At 45.0% G+C, this 19,641-nt stretch overlaps 1 protein-coding gene across 1 annotated transcript in view; it reads left to right on the top strand.

Moving 5' to 3' along the window:
- slc4a4a (solute carrier family 4 member 4a) overlaps positions 1 to 18,815 on the top strand; it is a 192,188-nt gene extending 173,373 nt beyond the window's left edge. Inside the window, exons 19-23 of the mRNA XM_048612755.1 lie at positions 1,715 to 1,888; positions 6,398 to 6,556; positions 11,360 to 11,438; positions 17,322 to 17,401; positions 18,702 to 18,815. Coding sequence (XP_048468712.1) covers positions 1,715 to 1,888; positions 6,398 to 6,556; positions 11,360 to 11,438; positions 17,322 to 17,365 — 456 coding nt within the window. The 3' untranslated portion in view covers positions 17,366 to 17,401; positions 18,702 to 18,815. The remainder of the gene's footprint in view (positions 1 to 1,714; positions 1,889 to 6,397; positions 6,557 to 11,359; positions 11,439 to 17,321; positions 17,402 to 18,701) is intronic.
- The last annotated feature ends 826 nt before the right edge of the window (positions 18,816 to 19,641 follow it).

The raw sequence follows: 19,641 nt of genomic DNA, 5'->3' as shown, positions 1-19,641 counted from the left end.
GTGCTTAGGGAGCGCCGCACTGTTGAAGGGTCAGTGCTGAGGGAGTGTCGCACTGTCGGAGGGTCAATGCTGAGGGAGCGCCGCACTGTCGGAGGCTCAATGCTGAGGGAGTGCTGCAATGTCGGAGGGTCAATGCTGAGGGAGTGCCGCACTGTTGGAGGGTCAGTGCTGAGGGAGTGTCGCACTGTCGGAGGGTCAGTGCTGAGGGAGTGTTGCACTGTTGGAGGGTCAGTGCTGAGGGAGTGGGCACTGTCGGAGGGTCAGTGCTGAGGGAGTGCCGCACTGTCAGAGAGTCAGTGCTGAGGGAGCGCTGCACTGTCGGAGGGTCAATGCTGAGGGAGTGCTGCAGTGTCGGAGGGTCAGTGCTGAGGGAGCGCCGCACTGTCGGAGGGTCAATGCTGAGGGAGTGCTGCAGTGTCGGAGGGTCAGTGCTGAGGGAGTGTCGCACTGTCGGAGGGTCAGTGCTGAGGGAGCGCCGCACTGTCGGAGGGCATGGCAAATGGTAGAATTTGAATTCAGTAACAATCTGGAATTAAGAGTCTAATGATGACCATGAATCTGTTGTCAATTGTTGGAAAAGCCCATCTGGTTCACCAATGTCCTTTTGGGCAGGGAACTGCCATTTCCAGACTCACAGCAATGTGGTTGACAAGGAGCAATAAATGCTTAGCCTGGCCACCAAAGGCCTCATCCTGTGAATGAATAAAAAATAATTCCTCTCTGGTGGCCAGAGTGGTATGTAGTTAACTCCCTGCTCCATTACCCTCTAACCCACCCCATTCCAGCCCCCAGTCTAACGGTACCAGCTTTAAGAATGTATTGGATGGTTTGGAGTTGCAAGACTTTCAGAGGTAGTGACCTTCAGCTGGAGCTGGAGCACTGACCTGGGGCTCCATCCAGCTTCATGTCTCAGTGTTCGTGCACTGTGGGCTGTGGGTCATGCTGATGAGGCCGCTTTGGACACCGTAAGATGCTGAGTTGAACGATTGGAGTCAGGGTAAAGATTGGAGGCTCAGTCAGTGCTGCATTATGTTGGTTCTTGCATGAGATGTGGGTATCACTGGCAAGATCAGGCTTTGTTTCCCATCCCTAATTGCCCAGAGGACAGTTGAGAGACAACCACATTGCTTTGGGTCTAGAGTCCGATGTAGGGCAGACCAGATAAGGATGGCAGTTTCCTTCCCTAAAGGGCATGGAAAACTGGAGTAGGAATAGGCTATTTGGCTGTTTGAGCTTGCTCCCCCATTCAATCTGATCATGGCTGATCATCCAACTCAGTCCTCTCTTCCTGCTTTCTCCCCCATATCCCTTTAATCCCTTTAGCACTAAGAACTGTATCTAACTCCTTGAGAACATTCAATGTTTTGGCCTCAGCTGCTTTCTGTGGTGTTAGTGAATCAGACATGTTTTTATGTCAGTTGTTATTTGGTTGTGATTAGGCTAGTTTTTAAATTATGAATTCAAATTTCACCATCTGCCGTGAGATTCAAACTGATGCCTAGGGAGAATTAGCCTGGGCCTCTGAAATCCTGGTCCACCACTTTCCTTGCAGCATTGCATCTATCACAGAGCAATGGTTTACATTTGGACCGGCAGGTCTTTATTTTGTATGATTCTCCGGAGTTTGGCCAGAGTGGCCAGTTTTTGTGACATTGTAAGTTTGTGAAAAAGCTGTCTGCCTGGGTTTAAAGACTGACTTTTTATTTTGCCTCAGTTCATGGACCGATTGAAGTTGGTACTGATGCCAACCAAACACCAGCCAGACTTCATTTACCTGCGCCATGTGCCCCTGCGCAGAATTCACCTCTTCACCTTCATCCAGGTGCTCTGTCTTGCTCTGCTCTGGATCCTCAAATCAACTGTGGCAGCCATCATTTTCCCAGTCATGGTAAGGTATCCCATGTTCCCTCCCTCCCTATCTCCTCACTCCCCGTCCCTTCCTCCTCTAATACTCCATCCTCACCTCCTTCATCCCTCTGAACTCAACATCCCAACCTTGGATCCTCATTACTCTCTGCTTTTGCTCTCTACCTCCTTCACTATCCCTCCCCTTCAATCCCTCCTTTTCCTTCCTGGGGCAGGGCAGAGGTATGAATGTTTGTACTGTGAGGTCCTGGAGGACAAACCAGGGTCCCACATGGTTCATATAATCCATATGGAATTGGATTTTATACAGCCTGCCCTTGGTGGAGGTAAATATTGATTTTCCATATCCCACAAGGCTCCATTAGCATTTCTCTTTGTTAGACAGACAAGTGGCAATGCAGCTTGAGGGCCATCACTCTACAGAAATGGTGGGGTGAGAAGGGAGGTCAGATATTGGACCCACACTGTTGGCACCATTCTGCACCAGACCAATTCACACCTCCTTAGAGTCATGAGCGCAAAGAATAAAACAGAGTAGACCTACCCCTGGACCAAGAGGCCCAGGTTCAAGCCCCACTTCCTCCAGAAGCATGTAATTAGAACATAGAAACCAAGAGAGCTACATTCTGGGCTGCATTGCCCCTGTCAGGCCCTGAACATCCTTTGGTTAATTGGAAACATGGGTGATTTAGTGGAGGCAGATAATAGATGAACATTATATAATTCTTTGAAATTTGCTTCACAGGTAGAGAAGGCATTTAGCACGCTTGCCTTCACCGCTCAGACCTTTGAGTATAGGAGTTGGGACGTCATGTTGAGGTTGTACAGGACATTAGTGAGGCCTCTTCTGGAATACTGCATGTATTTCTGGCCGCCCTGTTAATGGAAGGATATTATTAAATTGGAGAGGTATCAGAAAATATTTACCAGGATGTTGCCAGGAAGGGAGGGTTTGAGATATAAAAATAGACTGGATATGCTGGGACTTTTTTCACTGGAGCGTAGGAGGCTGAGGGGAGACCTTATAGAGGTTTATAAAATCATGAGGGGTATAGATAAGGTCAAAAGCAAGGGTCACTTTCCCCAGGGTGGGGCCTTATTGTTAAGGTGAGAGGAGAAAGTTTTTAAAAGGACATGAGGGAAAACTTTTTTACACAGACAGTGGTTTATATGTGGAATGAACTGCCAGAGAACTTGGTGGGTTTGAGTACAGTTACAACCTTTAAAAGACATTTGGATAAGTTCATGAATAGGAAAGATTTGGAGGGATATGGGCCAAATGCAGGCAGGTGGGACTAGTTTAATTTGGGATTGTGGTCAGAATGGATTTGTTGGACCGAAGGGTCTGTTTCCATGCTGTATGACTCTATGACCCTATTACCATGGTGTAGCAGTGACAGATAATAGATGAATATTACCACGGGTGATTTGGTGGTAGAAAAAAGCCATTCAGTTGCGTGCAACAGAACACAGAGAAAAAAAGGACTGTGTTCTCTAGGGCTCTTGTAGATCCCTACCTTCAAGCCAGACTGTTTGGGTTCAAGGTCCACCTGCTCCATAAGTTGTTTCATAACATCTCTGAACAGGTTCATTAAAAAAAAATGTTAAATTTTTAAAAAATTTAAAAACAAAAGGGTAGACACAAAAGCATCATCTTAAAAACCCAGAATAGTGTGACAGAGAAAGAAATCATCTCAAATACTTCTCTCTGTTGTTACCAAAGCTGTAAAGCTGCCTCTGGAGGACCAGCAATAGGGTGGCAATAGGGAATATCTTTCAATTCTTATTCATCTTCTTGCCTCTGAAGAAAATGTGCCCAAAACCCCTCTGAGAGAATCGATCCATGAAAATCAAATGCACTTGGCTGGTAGTCTTGTTGAATAAAGAGTTATTTAATGGTGTCAGTTGCTTAAGTTATGGGAAAAGGGTTACCGCTAAAACAAACAGGAGATTGAACAGCTTTTGCAAAACATAAAAAGCTCACTTAGTAAACAGTTGATGGAGAAACTCATTGGGGATTTTTAAGTTGGAAATTTGAGTCAATCAAGATATTGTCATAGGAAAAGAAAAGACATTAAAATAAAACTTAGAACTTTGAATAGCTCAAGGTCTGGTGTTTGGACATCTTTCCTCTAACATGGATGGAGATAATTGTTAGCAAAGGATTCCTTTAAACATAGGGTGCTGCAAGAAGATTGAGGGGTGACCTGATAGAGCTCGTTAAAGTTACCATGAGGTTTGATAAGGAAGAGAGAACACGTAGAGATATTTTCACCAGCGGGAGACACTGAAACAAAGAAGGATCATGAATATTAGGCAGTTACCCCATAAGAGATTCAGGTGAAGATTTGTTACCCAGAGACCGGTGGGAGCGTGGAATGATCGACATTCCGTTGAAATGGCCTGAACCAGGAAATTCACTGTTAAACCTCATACTCCCCTCTGCTTGCTGAGCTCTGTTGGTTCCCGGTTCTGTAACACTTCAATTTTAAGACGCTCGTCTCTGTTGCAAATTTTTCAGTAGCCTTCCCCCCATGAACTCCATTCCACTGTAACCTTCTCCATCCCTAAAACTTTTGAGGGTCTCAACATCCCTCTAATTCTAGCCTCTTGGGCTTTCTTGATTATTTCTGCTGCTGAAAGGTGGGCGAAGGTAACTTTTTTTTACCCTGATCTTCCTCCAAATCTGTTTGTCTGTAAGCAATATACCTCAAGAATTAAGGGACAGATTTTAACAAAACTTGGGTATGGTCCAGGGAAGAACTGATTAGCGTTGGAAAGAGGAAGTTGAAACCCTTTTATAATTAAAATTGAAACACAAGCCCCCAAACTGTTATGGCGGGAGTAGGGATCCCCTTCTATTAATTAAACCCGAAACAGCCAGAGAAACTTGCATCACCTCACCTAATCTGTTAAAAAGGAGTGGCTTAATGAAAGAAAATCCCTCATATTCACTTCATAAGCAACAAGTAACAATTGATTTATTTCACCTTAACGGTGAACAAATTAACAGAACTACTAACAAATCGAACAATTCCCCCTTAACTACTAACTATTCCCTAACTGAACAAAATTCTGCTGGTATGCTGTTCCAATAAACAAGTCCCACTTATAAAAACCCAAGTAATAGTAAAAATAAATTAAAACTTAGACTCTCAAAGTCCATGATGGGTGTGTCTTTTGGAATCTTCTGCCTTCCTCACTGTCTCTCCAGTCATAAATGCCTTTTTTCCAATCATCCTACTGTCAGGGATGTTTTCTCTGTGAATTCTTCTGTAAAGACTTTTAGCTACAAGTGCCGTGGTACCTTTTGTGGATAGATGGTGCTTTCTCCGAGAGCTTAGAGGTTTCCGTGGTAGCTAGATGTTTATTCCTCAGGTGGAGGTTTGCTTGGCCCCGATTTTCAAAAACCTTCTTCTCATATACCTTGTGTGACATATCAACTTCCTTACAATAGCATCGGCAAAACCATCAGGTTTCGATTAAATTGGTTTCCAATCTCTAAGTGCTTGGTTTAAATTAATTGTCTGATCTTCAAGCTAGATACCAAAACATCAAAACAAGCCTAAGGTTACCAATCACACTGATAACTGATACATGTTTCCATTTCAGAACTGTCTGTACATCTTTAGCTGCTTACAGACACATTTTCATTTAAATCTCCAAACTTAGAAAAACACATCAACTCTTAAAGGGACTATGCGTTCTTCCCCCCTATCATTTTTACAGACAAATTCTAACTTCTGGCCTTCCAATTCACAAGTACTGTACACAACTTTCCTCCAGCAAAGGTACAGATGTGGATACTGAAACTTTATATTAGATCACTTCATTTGTATTAGGAGCTAAGGTGAATTGACTTTTCCGTTTAGGATGTGGTGAGCTGCGATGGTGGAATTTGTCACAACTGTCAAAAGTGTGCAAGAAGTTTTTAGAGCAGATTGTTGGATTAGAAGGGCCTGAAGTCTCTTAAGTGAAGTGGAATCTCTTAATAAATTTTTTTTCAGCTTTGTAGTTACAGAACATCAACAAGGCTGGGAAGATCCTCAAGGAAGAGCTCTGTTAGCACAGTGTGGTAGAGCTATGCTCTCTACTTAGCATCCCCTTCACTTATAACTGTTTCACCAGTGAAAGCTGTCCCTTCAGCTGCTTTGATCACAAGCTCTGGAGTTCCCTCCCCAAACCTCTCCACTTCCCTCTGCTCATTTAAGATGCTGTTTAAATCTGCCTCTGTTGGTCACTTGGCCTAATATGCTCTTAAAAGGCGAGGCATCAAATTTTGTCTGACAGCCCCACCATGAAGTGCCTGGGACATGACGTCACACTAAAGGTGCTATATTACTGCAAGTTTTCTGTTGCCATCGCTGTGATTATGTGAGTCTTTGAGGGCCAGAATCTTATCATCCAGGAGTTTGCAGACTTGAAACTGGACTGAGCCCGAGAGTGAGATATTTAGGGAATTCCCATTGCAGGCTGCAGCTTCAGGTAATGCCTTGGGATTTGAGAATGTTACCCTGGATTCTCTTCACAGATCCTAGCACTTGTCGCCGTTCGAAAAGCTATGGACTACATCTTCTCCCAGCATGACCTCAGTTTCCTGGATGATGTAATTCCAGAAAAGGACAAGAAAAAGAAGGAGGATGACAAGAAGAAGAAAAAGAAGCAGAGTATGGACAGCGATAACGAAGATGTAAGTGATATTTTAGCAGCACACTGATACTTATTGAAGTCCCTTAGAAAGGGAGCTTAACTTAAACCACTTTCAGATAGCCAATAACTGGATGTTAATCTGTTTCTCATTGTCTAATCTGATTGAAATGTTCAGTTAAGCATTTAAAGCAGGAATGCAGCAATCATCCTACATTATCCTGGATGGTTGGAATGTGCAGCTCAGGAAGAGGCCATTCCACCCATCAGACCTGCGCTGGCCTTTTAAAAGAGCTATCTAATTTGTCCCCATACCCCACTCCTTCTCTGTAGCCCTGCAATTTTGTTTTCAGTACTAAGCAGTTTCTGTGTGAAAGTCATTACTGAATCTCCTTCCACCACCCTTGCAGACAACGTATTCCAGATCTCAACAGCTTTCTGTGGAAATAAACAGTTTCCTCATCTGCCCCTTTTGCCGATTCCCCAGGTTACTGCTGGAATATCGTCTCATTTATCCTTCACCACCAAAGTCACATGGGAAATCTAGCAATTCAGCACAATTCTCTTTTAAAAACCAGGAACCAGTCTCCGAATGGATTCAGCATAATGAGGATTAACTGATCTGCAGCCTTTAACTCACACTGTCTGTGATGTTTCTGTACACTAAAGGCACCGTATAAATGTATAAAAGCAAAATACTGCAGATTCTGGAAATCTGAAATAAAAACAGTCGGTGCTGGAGAAACTCAGCAGGTCTGGCAGCAGCAATGGGGACAGAAACAGAGTTAGAGTCTGTATGAACTGAAGCAAGGTAGAAATGTGATCAGTCTTATGTTATTGAAAGGTGGGGGGAGTGAAAGGGAATTATTCTGGCTTGGCTCTCACTCTAATTCAATGCTTTGTTTCTTCGCTCAAGGAAGCTACATCACATCTCACTTCCCAAGTACTAACAGTGTCTGAGAACTGGACCCTTTTCTAATCTTTCAATTTGATTGAATCTCATCTAATCAATGTTAGTTGAGTAAAATTTAACAAGAAATGACTTGGTTGAATAATTCCATTAACACTGCATTGGTGTGGTTACAGGTTACTCACTGTACTGCTTTATACATTGCTCTCCCAACTCTCCATGTGACCCCTGACCCCACCCAACCTGGGCTTGACCTGAACAGTCCAATCCAAACTCCAGAAAGACCACAACACTGGCATAGCCACACTCTCCCATGGGTATCGGCTACGAGGTAGTGTACCTGCCCTTTGAGGTAGTGTACCTGCCGTACTGTTACTACTTCCTCTGCCTTTTGTTCAGTGAGATTGAAGCTTTCCTGCTGTGTATCCCATCGAAGACCCTGCCTTTGGCTCTTTGTTCCCCTCCCCGCTGCCCCCAGCTTCAATGACAGTTCACTCTTCACCACAGATGCTGCCCGAGCTCTGAGCATTTGCAGCAGCCCCCAGTTTTGTATCACACATCGACCTTCCTTCAGTCCTGGGGAAGAGTCATACTTGACCTGAAACATCTTTACTCCACCAATGCTGCCAGACCTGCTAATATAAATGTAGATTGTTACTGTTTTATTACGGCGATGTTGATTCTAGTTTCCTTTCAGCAATTTCAGGTACTGGGCTCGCAGAAGGATGAAAGTTGGAATTTGTGTTTTTCTGTCCTTCAGTCCAGTATAGAACTAAAGTAACTTTGTTCAAGAATCTGAGGAAGGTAGTATTCAGAGGAGGCCATTCAGCCCTTCATGCCTGTTCCACTGTTTAGTTAGTTTCTAGCTGATCTGCATCTTAATTCCATCTACCCATCTCAGTTCCATGACACTTAACCACCTCACTCAATAAAAATTTATCAAATGTTTTTCCAGCTCTCTCAACTGCTCCCCAGTCCCCACAGTGGAGGGAGGGAGCACCTAGTGAGGGAGTTCCAGATTTCCACTCCCCTTTGTACAAAAAAATTTGTGTTTCCTGACATCACCCTGAATGGCCTGGTTTTTATGTTAGGGTTTTGTCCCCTTGTTTGGGACAGCCCCTCCCCAATAATTACTTCAAGAGCATATGTTACTCCCGCGACAATAATGCAGTGACTTGGTGAAGAGTTCGTAAATGTGAGGCGCACTGTTTGTTTAGGAATGAAAGTCTAAGCCTCTCTGTGATATGCATGTCTCAATCTGGGCTCTCGATTAGCAGCAGCTGAGATCCCATCAGGAAACTTGTCTTTGATTTGGAATTTGCTGCCTATGGACCAGGAGCCCATTGCCGGGTGTCCTTTGTTGTATCGGTGCCTGGCTACAAGGGGAATGGAAGATTTGGTATTTGTGGTATGCAGTGCTAAACGGAATTTGTTCCATAATGCAATAAAAGCAAACTCACAAATACGAAACAATAGACTACAGATGCAGGGCATCTGAGATTAAAACAGAAAATGATGGAAATACCCAACAGGTCAGGCAGTGTCCACAGGAGGAATGCAGCGGTTCAAGAAGGCAGCTCACCACCACCTTCTCAAGGGCAACTAGGGATGGGTAATAAATACTGGGCCCAGCCAACGATGCCCACGTCCCACAAATGAATAGGAAAAAAAGAGAAACAGGGCTAATGCTTCAGGTCGATGACCTTTCATCAGAGTTAATAAACACATCCTGTTTCAGGAACAGAGTGAGGCAAATGTAATCCCCTGACTAGTGCGTACACTGCCTGCTTCATGTTCCTTCCTGAGCTATGGGGGAAGCATTAATAAAGCACAAAGACTTGCAGCTTGTCCTAATGATGTAGAAGTCAGGACAAGAGCATTGTCACCATGACCTTTTGAAACATGAATGCTTTCACCTTTGAACTGTGTAATTCTATGATGGCCCCTGTTCTGCATTGAGGCTTATCCTGACCAAACGCATCTTACATCACATGGTTTCTAACCATCCTGCCCACATAGCCCTGCTATTGGTCACTTCGAATGTCCATCATTGTTGTGACCAATCCCACCCCTCCTTCCCACGACCAATTGAAAAGCAAAGTTTCTTTGTTTCCCAGGTTGGTTGGTTTTCATTGTCATTTTCCCTCATCTGTGATACCCTCGCAACGAATAAGGAATAAGAAAAAAAAAACACAAATAGTTTTTAGTTTGAAAGCCCCGGTGACTTTTCCTCCAGGTTTTGCTGTGTTTTGATCCTGAATCCCTGGGGACTACAGGGTTGGCAGTACCACGGAGAATGCTATGGATGCATTTCCTCGTTCTAGTTACCGGGGAGAGAATTTAAACAACAGCCAGGTTAACTCTCCCTCTGCATTTTCCCTTCCCTCTTGTTTGAGCAATGGCTGGGCTATTCTCCCAAACTGGCAATACGGTGAATGCAGACTTCACCACTTCAAGAAGGGGCCCCTCACCACCCTCTGAAGGAGCACTGAGGAAGGGCAACAAGTAACAGCCTCAAGGGTGACACTCCACGAATGAAAAGAAACTCAGACACTCGCTGTGACAAACTCGTTACCAGACCATTGGTAAATGGTTGTTATCAATCATGCAGGTAACAGGAAGGCAAAAATTGCAACTTTGTCTCCCAGCCATCAGCAGATTGGCCCAGGATTTAGTCACTTGGAAGTAAGGGCAGCATGGTGGCTCAGTGGTTAGCACTGCTGCCTCACAGCGCCAGGGACCCGGGTTCAATTCCGTTCTCGGTGACTGTCTGTGTGGAGTTTGCACATTCTCCCCGTGTCTGTGCGGGTTTCCTCCGGGTGCTCTGGTTTCCTCCCACAGTCCAAAGATGTGCAGGTTAGGGTGGATTGGCCATTCTAAATTACCCCATAGTGTGCAGGCTGGGTGGGTTAGCTATGGGAAAATGCAGGGTTACCGGGATAGGGTAGGGAGGGATGCTGTTCAGAGGGTCAGTGTGGACTCGATGAGCCGAACTGTAGGGATTCTATGGAGGCTGGTTGCAGGGTCTGAGATCTTTCCCTCTCAAAGAGATTATATTGTGGAGCGTGGCATATCACACCAGTTTATATCCTCACATTACAGGTGCCAAAAACCCAGTTACTATGAATTGTAAAAGCTGTGTAGTGTTTAACTGTTAGTGAAATTTGCTGCCGTGAGATAATAGATGCTGTTTTCTATGTGCTGTGCATTGCTGCTACCTTGTTTAACATGTCTTCTGAAATGTTTTACAGTTTTGAGTCACGTTTCTGCTCTTTCTTTGCAAAGCAGCCCATGGGATTGTTTGTTTCACTGTGATCTAGCTGGCCTCTGATGCTGCCCCATGTCATCAGTCATACGTGTAGTCTCCATGTAATCCTCAGTACCATGTAACTGCGCTGATGCCACAAAATTGTGCCACGCTTCTTCTTATCGGCTTCTGCAAATCAATCGATGTATTCCTTTGGTTTTTATCGTCTCATTCTCAGCCCAGTGAGATTTCTTACTAAAGAAGCAACTAACAACATGATATTTTTCAGCTGTTTCTTGTTCCATTTTGAAAACAATCCTAAAAGCGCTGAGGAAAGAGTAGGTTTTGGGATGGCACTTATTGCTTCACAGACAGGTCAAACAGACTGTTCGTGCAGTGACTAACAAACAAAGACAGTTGTTTAACTGACAGATTCGAATCCTCACTGGCCACTTATCAGTGAAAGACTCTGGCACTCATTTAAGAAAAATAATGCATTTAATTTGGAGAATAATTTACTACATTCAAGGCTTTTTGCTGGTCTCTCAAATTCATTTTCTACACAAGACAGATTAAGCCCCTCATCATTCTTTAGTGACCAGTAATGTGTTAATTCACAGTCAGTTATTTTTGGTATTTTCCAGCTTGCAGTTTAGTGTGTTTAAGCATTGTGCACATTTCCTTCGCAGTTTGATTACCCATATTCAGAAAAAGTTCCTGCTATTAATATTTCAATGGATATGATGGAACAAGAACCCTTCCTAAGCAGTGAGTAATATCTTCTGCCTGCCTGACTTCATTTATTTCAGTGAGAAATGTCGTCATCTTTATCCTTATCCTTTCGTTATTCTGACCCACATCAAATGGTGCCTCTGGCTGTCTGTCCATCCAGTTTTCACTCGCACTCTCTCTTTCCTTCCCCTTTTGTGCCTCATTCTAACTGTTGCAGCCCTGGACTGATCCAACAGTCATCAACTAGCTATGCTTCAGTGGAAACTTTAACCAAATTCTAACCAGCTCCTTTTGTCTCTCTCTGCTGTCGTTCACTTTGTGTTTCAGGTCAGTGAATTCCTTTAATCTGTTCACACGCTCTTTCTCCTAATCACAACACAGAATGATTTTATTATAATACAGAGCTCACACCTTGACCTTGCAGAACGGTCAATGTGGGAGTGCAAGTGGTTTTTACAGCAATTGTTCTTGACTGCCTGCTAAAGTGCATGGGGAGTGATCTGTCGCTTTCTGAAACTGCTTTGTAAATCTGCTCCTCAGGCTGCAGCCTCCCCACACAGTAGGAGCATGGTGTTCTGCCCAAATGTTCTGTGAAGACTATGAATAAAAGGAAAATTCTGTGGATGCTGGAGACCTGTTAAAAACAGGAATTGCTGGAGAAACTCTGAGAGAAACTGAGTTAACGTTTTGAGGCCAGTGACCTCGCAGAAGTTCTAAGATAAAAGTCATGTTGGACATGAAAAGTTAATTCTTTGCCTGTCCGTACATAGTTGGGAAAACTGCTTTAGCACTTTCTGCAGGAAATCCCTGGGCTGGGTATTCACATAAAATATGGTAGTCCCCAGTCCCACCAAGCTCTCCACATCCTGGCCATCATTTTCTGCAGAAGTCAAATTCATGTTTGCATCCAGATGGGAACATTGTAGGATTCTTGGCCTTTTGAGCCTGTTCCACCATTCAGTGTGCTGATTCTTTGTGTCAAATCCCAATTTCAATGAGATTCTCTCTCATTCTTTTAAATCCCAGTGAATACAGGCCCCATCAACCCAATCTCTCCTCATACAAAAAACCTGCCATCCCAGGAATCAGTCTGGTGAACCTTCTCTGCACTCCCTCTATGACAAGTACATCTCTTTTTAGATAAGGACACAGTACCCCAGGTGTAGTCTCACCAAGACCCTGTACAGCTGCAGTAAGACTTCCTTGGTCCTGAGCTCAAACCCTCTTGCAATGATAACCAATATAGCAGTCACCTCCTGTCTGCTTGCTGTACCCTGCTTGCCTCAGTCCCTGGTATCCAGGGACATTCAGGTTTCTTGGTACATCAATATTTCCCAATCTGTCTCCATTTCAGCCATTATGTTTTTCCCATCAAACTTCTCATTTATCCTTATCCTGCATCTACCACACATATGCCCACTCACTCACCCACCTGAGAGTCTAAATCACCTGAATCCTCACCAGTCCCAATCCCATTTAGATTTGTGTTGTCAGAAATTTTGGAAGTATTACTTTTGACACCCTCATCCATTTTGTTGATCTACGTTGTGAGTAGCTGGGGCCGAAGCACTGATCCTTGTGGTACCTCATTCATCAGCACATTCCACTCTGAAAAAGGCCATTTATTCCTAACCTCTGTTTCCCGTCTGCTAACCAATTCTCAATCCATGCCCCCAATGGTATTAACCCCAAAACCCCAATGTGCTGTCATTTTGCCCACGAACCTCTGACGTGGGGCTTTATTAGGACCTCTGAACTCAAGGTCAGAGGGATCTCCTCACTGACGATCAGATCTAGGCCGTTAATGTTGACCTTGCTTGGTGGGTGAGAGTATTTGGCCACAGTTTTAATCTCATTCCCATTGACTGTAATTCATCCCATTTTATCTTCACTGAAGTGAAAAATTGTTCCTGTTGGTTGGTGTGTGACATCACAGCACATGCAGGGAGAGCCCACTGGCACGCAGACATCACGTTAATGGTGACAATCAGATAAGTAATCGCTCAACAGGGTTAGTTTATTCAAAACAGTACAACACATTACAAGTTATGAAGCAGACATTACCAGCAAGCTAACTGACTCCTGTGAGTGTGTGGTTTGCAGACTAACTGTCAGGCAGAGTCACAACAGTGCATACCCACAGTACATGGAGTACTTAGCAGTGAACTCTCTTACATAGAAACATAGAAAATAGGAGCAGGAGGAGGCCATTTGGCCCTTCAAGCCTGCTCCACCATTTTTAATATGATCATGGCTGAGCTTTGAGCTCAATACCCTAATCCCACCTTCCCTATATCCCTTGATCCCTTTAGCCACAAGAGCTGTATCTACTTACTTCTTGAAAACACAATGTTTTGTAACACTCTCTGTGACAGTGAATTCCACTTGCTTCACACTCTCTGGGTGAAGAAATTTCTCCTCATCTCAGTCCTAAATGGCCTTCCCGTTTGCTTAGACTGCGATCCCCGGTTCTAGATTTGCCCGGTCATTGGGAACATCCTTCCTATGTCTATCTTTTCTAGTACTGTTAGACTACCCTGTCCAGTCCTCTTAAAGACAAGATGCATGTATGACAGAAAGCAGCCCTCCCAGCTGGTGTTTGGTATCACAGCAAAGACAGAGGTGCTGTTAACTCAATGATGATGTCTCCCAACCCTTGTGGTAGGTAGGGTTTCGAATGTGAAATAAAAATCACTTTATTCACTTCTTCACTGTAATGTCAGGCAATGCCCACCCACATTCCAGTGCATCTCCAGCATCTGTTCACCACTGACTTATAATCTTGCCCCAATTGGAGCTTGGTTATGGCTTCAGTTTTAATAGCCCCATCAATCTGACTGGGTCACTATGGGCTGGTAGGTGGAAACATACCCAAGCCAGCCACTGCCAAACTGCATGGTCGAAATTTTAGGAATGTTCAGCTTATGGTTTTCCCAGAATTTAAAGGCCTACAGTGTGTGGAGGATCCCATAACATTTGCAGCACGTAGAAGATCCCAACAGGTAGGCGATCTACCGATTTCAAATCAATTAAGCTTGAAGCCCTGGTGTCTTCATTGCAAATTCTAAGCACAATCAGTGGAATTATTGTCTATGCATTTCAACCTGCCTGCTCCACACCTTCAGAATACACATGCATTACCGGGGAATGATTTGTTTGATTGTTGACGGGTTGGCGATTCTCGTTGGTTTGTGTGTGGTCTTTGCTTTCATCGTAAACAACAGGTTTGTTTGGTGCCATGTCTCCAACTCCATTTCAAAGAGTTGGAGCTCCATTCAGTCCGAGCTGGCCGCTCTGGTTTATGTCAATACTGTAGCTCTGTGCCAAGGCTGAGAATCAGATATCATCATTCACCCCAGTCTATCCCAATCCCATCCTTCCACCTCAATCCAAATTGTAGTGCAAAGTCTGCCATTTGGAAGTGTGGAGGACCCCCTGGTCCTGATGTGGGGACATGTGCTAACAGTGGACACTGAACTCAGCCTTAGATGGTGTGCAGTAAGTTAGCAGGCTTGGGAAATGAGGGTTTCACACTTTAAGTAACAGAAAGAGTTTGAAAAGCCAGGCTGACTCGGACATTAATGTCACTTGCAAACAGCCCTCACAGAGTGAGGAGAAAGCTCTGATCCTCATCACATCTCCATTGGGACAGATTCTAAACGATGGGGGTCACAGAACTCGGGGAAGAAGGTCACAGGAGGGACACCCATTGTTCATCAGTGCAGACGGAGGCCATTCATTCCTTCGTGCCTGTGCTCGCTCCTTGACAGCATTTTCTGTTTAGTCCCACTTCTCAATGCCCTTTCCCCAGGGCCCTAATCATTTTGTCGTCTTCAGGTATTTATCCAGTTCCCTTCAGAAAATTCCAACGCAATCTGCTTCCCAATGGCCTTTCAGGAAGCACATTCTAGATCACAACAACTCACTGCCAGAAAGAAATGCTCCTCATCTTCCCTGTTGTTGGTTTGCCAATGATCTTTAATCTCTGTCCTCCAGATACTCAACCTCTTTCCAGTGGAAACAATTTCTCTGAAATTGGTTATATCTAAACCCTTCCTGTTTGATATTGCATCTCCCCCTTAACAGTCTCTGATCAAACCAGAACAACTACAAATGCTCCCACCTCTCCAAATTACTGGAATTCCTCGTCCCTGGTATCTTCCTGGTAAATCGCCTCCACACTGTCTCCATCAACTGAGATGGTCCCTTCCCTCAGTGTATGAGACTGCCTGTGTGTCTCTGTGTCTGTGTGTTTGTGTTTGTCTGTGTGTCTGTCTGTCTGTCTGTGTGCGTATGTGTGTATGTGAATCTGTGTGTGTGTGTGTGTGTCTGTGTATGTCTGTGTGTGTGTGTGTGTGTGTGTGTGTGTGTGTCTGCATCTGTCTGTGTGTGTGTCTGTGTATGTCTGTGTGTGTATGTCGCTGTGTGTGCGTGTGTGTGTATGTCTGTGTGTGTGTGTGTGAGAATCTGTGTATGTGTCTGTGTTGTGTGTGTATGTCTGTGTGAGTCTGTGTGTGTGTGTGTGCGTGAATCTATGTGTGTGTGAGTCTGTGTGTGTGTGTCTGTGTGTGTGTGTCTGTGTCTGTATGTGTGTGTGTGTGTGTATCTGTGTGTGTGTGAGTCTGTGTGTGTGTGTGTGATTGTGTGTCTGTGTGTGTGTCTGTGTGTGTGTGTGTGAGAGTGTGTGTGCCTCTGTGTGTGTGTGTGTGTCTGTGTGTGTATGTGTGTGTGTGTGTCTGTGTGTGTGAGAGTGTGTGTGTGTGTGTGTGTGTGTGTGTCTGTGTGTCTGTGTGTGTGTCAGGGTTGGGGTTGTGAGATGGCAGCCAATGCCACCAATGAAAACCCCATGTGATTACCTGCCAATTGTGTCCCTCCAAGCTGCCAGGAACAGAGGGTGAGACCGTGTCCAGTCACTGCCTGCACATTCCGATCAGAGGCTATAGCCCAGGGCCTGCCCCTTGGGGGCACCGGCAAGACGGAGGTGATTTTTATCCCCTGTCCTGGGCTGCGTGGTGGGGGGGTTGTTTGTGGGGAGAGGGGACTCGGGGAGTTCAAAGGCACGGAGTGGAAGGTGGCTTTGAGAGGACACTGTCACCTGCCCCTCATGACCTGATCTCCCCCAGATTAAGACACCTCACCACACCACTCCCCCCCGGCACACACATGCACACACATGCACACAGACAGACACACCCACCCACACACACGCACACACATGCACACAGACAGACACCCACACACATGCACACACATACACCCACACACACGCACACAGACAGACACACACATGCACACAGACAGACACACACACAGACATGCACACACAGGCACACACACGTACACACATGCACACAGACGCACACACACACGCACACACACGTACACACACACACAGACACGCAGACACACACGCAGGCACACACACACGCACACACAGACACACACACACACACACGCACACATATACACAGACATGCAGGCGCACACACACACATACATGCAGACACACACATACACGCAGACACACATACACACAGACGCGCAGGCACACACACGCCCACATGGACAGACTTTTCCCATAAAGACTGTAAGTTGAGGAAGTTATTGCTGGACCCTCTCCTCCAGTATTTCATTACAAAGTTGGTGAGCAGGGTTGGCCCTGGTCTGCTCCTTTCAAGCCAATGCAATGGAGTTTTTCTCCAATGCTAACTTATCCTTCTCTTTCCCCTTCTCCCTATCGTCAGGAGTGGAAATTAACATCCATCCTTTCAAAAGTGTGGAGCGCAGACTCAGAATCCATTTGAGAAAGACAGGAACAGTGACTGGAGTAACACTAGCCATTTTTGGGTTTATATCCTGGTTGAATAATTGCAGCGTAAAGTGAGCCAGTGCCTAATGGAGTCTGTTTTCTTCACTCAGGAGAAAAGCCCCCGATGTTCCTTGAACGACATACTTCATGCTGATCCAATTTCTTTTCTTCAGCCAGTCACTATGCCAAGGTAAGGCCAGTGATCCTTCTCACTGCTTGGTACTGTGTCAGTGGGCACTGACTCTCTCCTGCGTTTGAACATCACTCACTGATGTTTCTGACAAAGTTAGGAACTGGTTGGGAGGTCCATGAGCAGATCAAAGCCGGCAAGTTCAACATGACTGTGCTTCAGAAGAAAGTCCACAGCTCTTCTGAGGAAGTCGTAATAGACTTGAAACATTAACTCTGTTTCTCTCTCCGCAGATGCTGCCAGACCTGCTGAATTTCTACAGCACTTACTATTTTTATTTCTTCTCTCCATCCAGCCTTTAAACCCCTTAACAACTTTGAAGAACTCTCTCTGGTTAAACTTCAGATTTTTCATTTCTAAAGAAAAGAGCCCTAGCCCCAAGAGTTGTTTTATTTTTTTATATCTCTCAGATCGAGTGCTCTCCTCTCCAACCTTGCAAGTGCCGCACTGTCCTTATTGTGAATCAGAGACCAGAATTGGTCACCTTGCTACAAGTCTACTTCAGCCAAGATTCTGTATCAATTCAACTCCTTTGTTTTTCAATTCTGTTGCTCCTTTTGGTGTCTTTCTTTAGATATTACTGAATGAAAAATTCTGTGAAATTATGCATGAAGTTTACTACCTCTGCGACAGCTTCCCAGAAGCCAGCAGTAGTTAATAACATTCAGGCTGCCAGTTAGGGAGTTGAATTTGTTATCTTAAATCTGGTTTGACCTCGGTCATCCACGGTTTCTGGGGGAATTAGGGAAGGTTGACTTATTCAAAAAAAATCTCTGGATTATGCAAGAAACAGAAGATAGGCTTACGACACAGATACCTGGAGTCAGGAATGATTACCTTCCCTCTCTGAAACACCAAGTTATCATTTGGGAAGGGAATGTGGATGTTTGGAACCAGCAATTTTCTTTGGCAGGAATGTTAAAGTGTGCTGCCAAGAAATGGGTGCGTTATATCAAAACTCCAATCAAAAGGTAGCTGTAGGTTTGACATATTAATACCCAATTTACCTTTCGTGTAGTATACAGTAAACAGTGACTGCATTCGAAGTGAGAGTTGATGTGATTACTGTATAAATCCATGACCTCGACCATCCAGAAGGACAGGGTCAGCAGGTTCATGGATAGTCAGGATGTTGAGTGTCTTGGAGGGGAACTTGCAGGGGATGGTGTTCCCATGTATCTGCTGCTCTTGTCCTTCTCAAGAGGTAGAGGTTGCGAGTTCTGGTGTGTTATTTCTAGGGAGAACATTCACAGGTTGAGAGAGTTACTATTAATACCTGCATATTTATATTTCTTTCCAGCCCTCCAACCATTCCAGCAAGAAACGTGCCTCAAATAAGAATAGAGCTTGATCCAGACTCTGACCCAGGCTCCACGTGGAGAGGCAGGGGGTCTGAAACAGCACTGTAACTCTCCCTACAACACAGGACATGTTCAGATCTGCCAATGCTTCGAGATGAATTTCTCCCGTCTTGGCAGCCACACCATGGAATCACGACTGGGTTACACCCCGGGGAGGGGGTTGGGGGTGGTGGTCACCACTTCCCTCCATCCCTTTCACGTCCCCCCACCCTGCCCCAATTCAGAGACCTTCTCCCGGGACTGGTTTCCAGCTTGAAGAACAAAAAAGAGTTGGGGGGGCAGGGGTGGGGTGGGAGTGTGGGGTGGTGGGTGAGGTGAGGTGAGGATGGGTGGGTTGGGAGGATGTGTGGGGGTGGGGTGGGGGCGGGGTGCTAATATGTTGATGGGGGGTGTGTGCACTTCCAAGGTATACTGTGACTGTGAGACACTGCGCACACCACACCCCATCGCCCACATAGCCCCAGCCCATCTATTTCTGCTTTACCTCACCTCCCCCCACCTCTCCACCTTCCCCTGTGACATGAGTTGATGGACCTGCTCTGCTCCTTTCGAGCCAATGTGAAGGACTAGTGCTCTTTTGGGTGACTTGCTGCAAATTGCTGACTATGCAAAGACTCTTTTTCCGATGACACTTTAACCCATCTAAATGGGATACGAGTGATTGCAGACACATTACAATCTCTTCAGGCCTGAATGCTCATATTGATGTTCTATTGCTTGCCACCTTTATTATAATTACTGTTAATGGGACACATTTTTCTTACAACAGCTGACCGTAGTCAGACATGGTTCTACCTCTTATTTTTAGAAGGCCAGAGACTCTGTACAAATTATTATTATTGTATACTGTGTGATTATTAACTTCAATCTGAAGGGCAA

The sequence above is a fragment of the Rhincodon typus genome, chromosome 1 (genome assembly GCF_021869965.1).
Source record: "Rhincodon typus isolate 14 chromosome 1, sRhiTyp1.1, whole genome shotgun sequence".
Taxonomy (NCBI): domain Eukaryota; kingdom Metazoa; phylum Chordata; class Chondrichthyes; order Orectolobiformes; family Rhincodontidae; genus Rhincodon; species Rhincodon typus.
The sequence above is the reverse complement of the archived record's forward strand: the minus strand, read 5'-3'. Positions and strand labels throughout refer to the sequence as shown.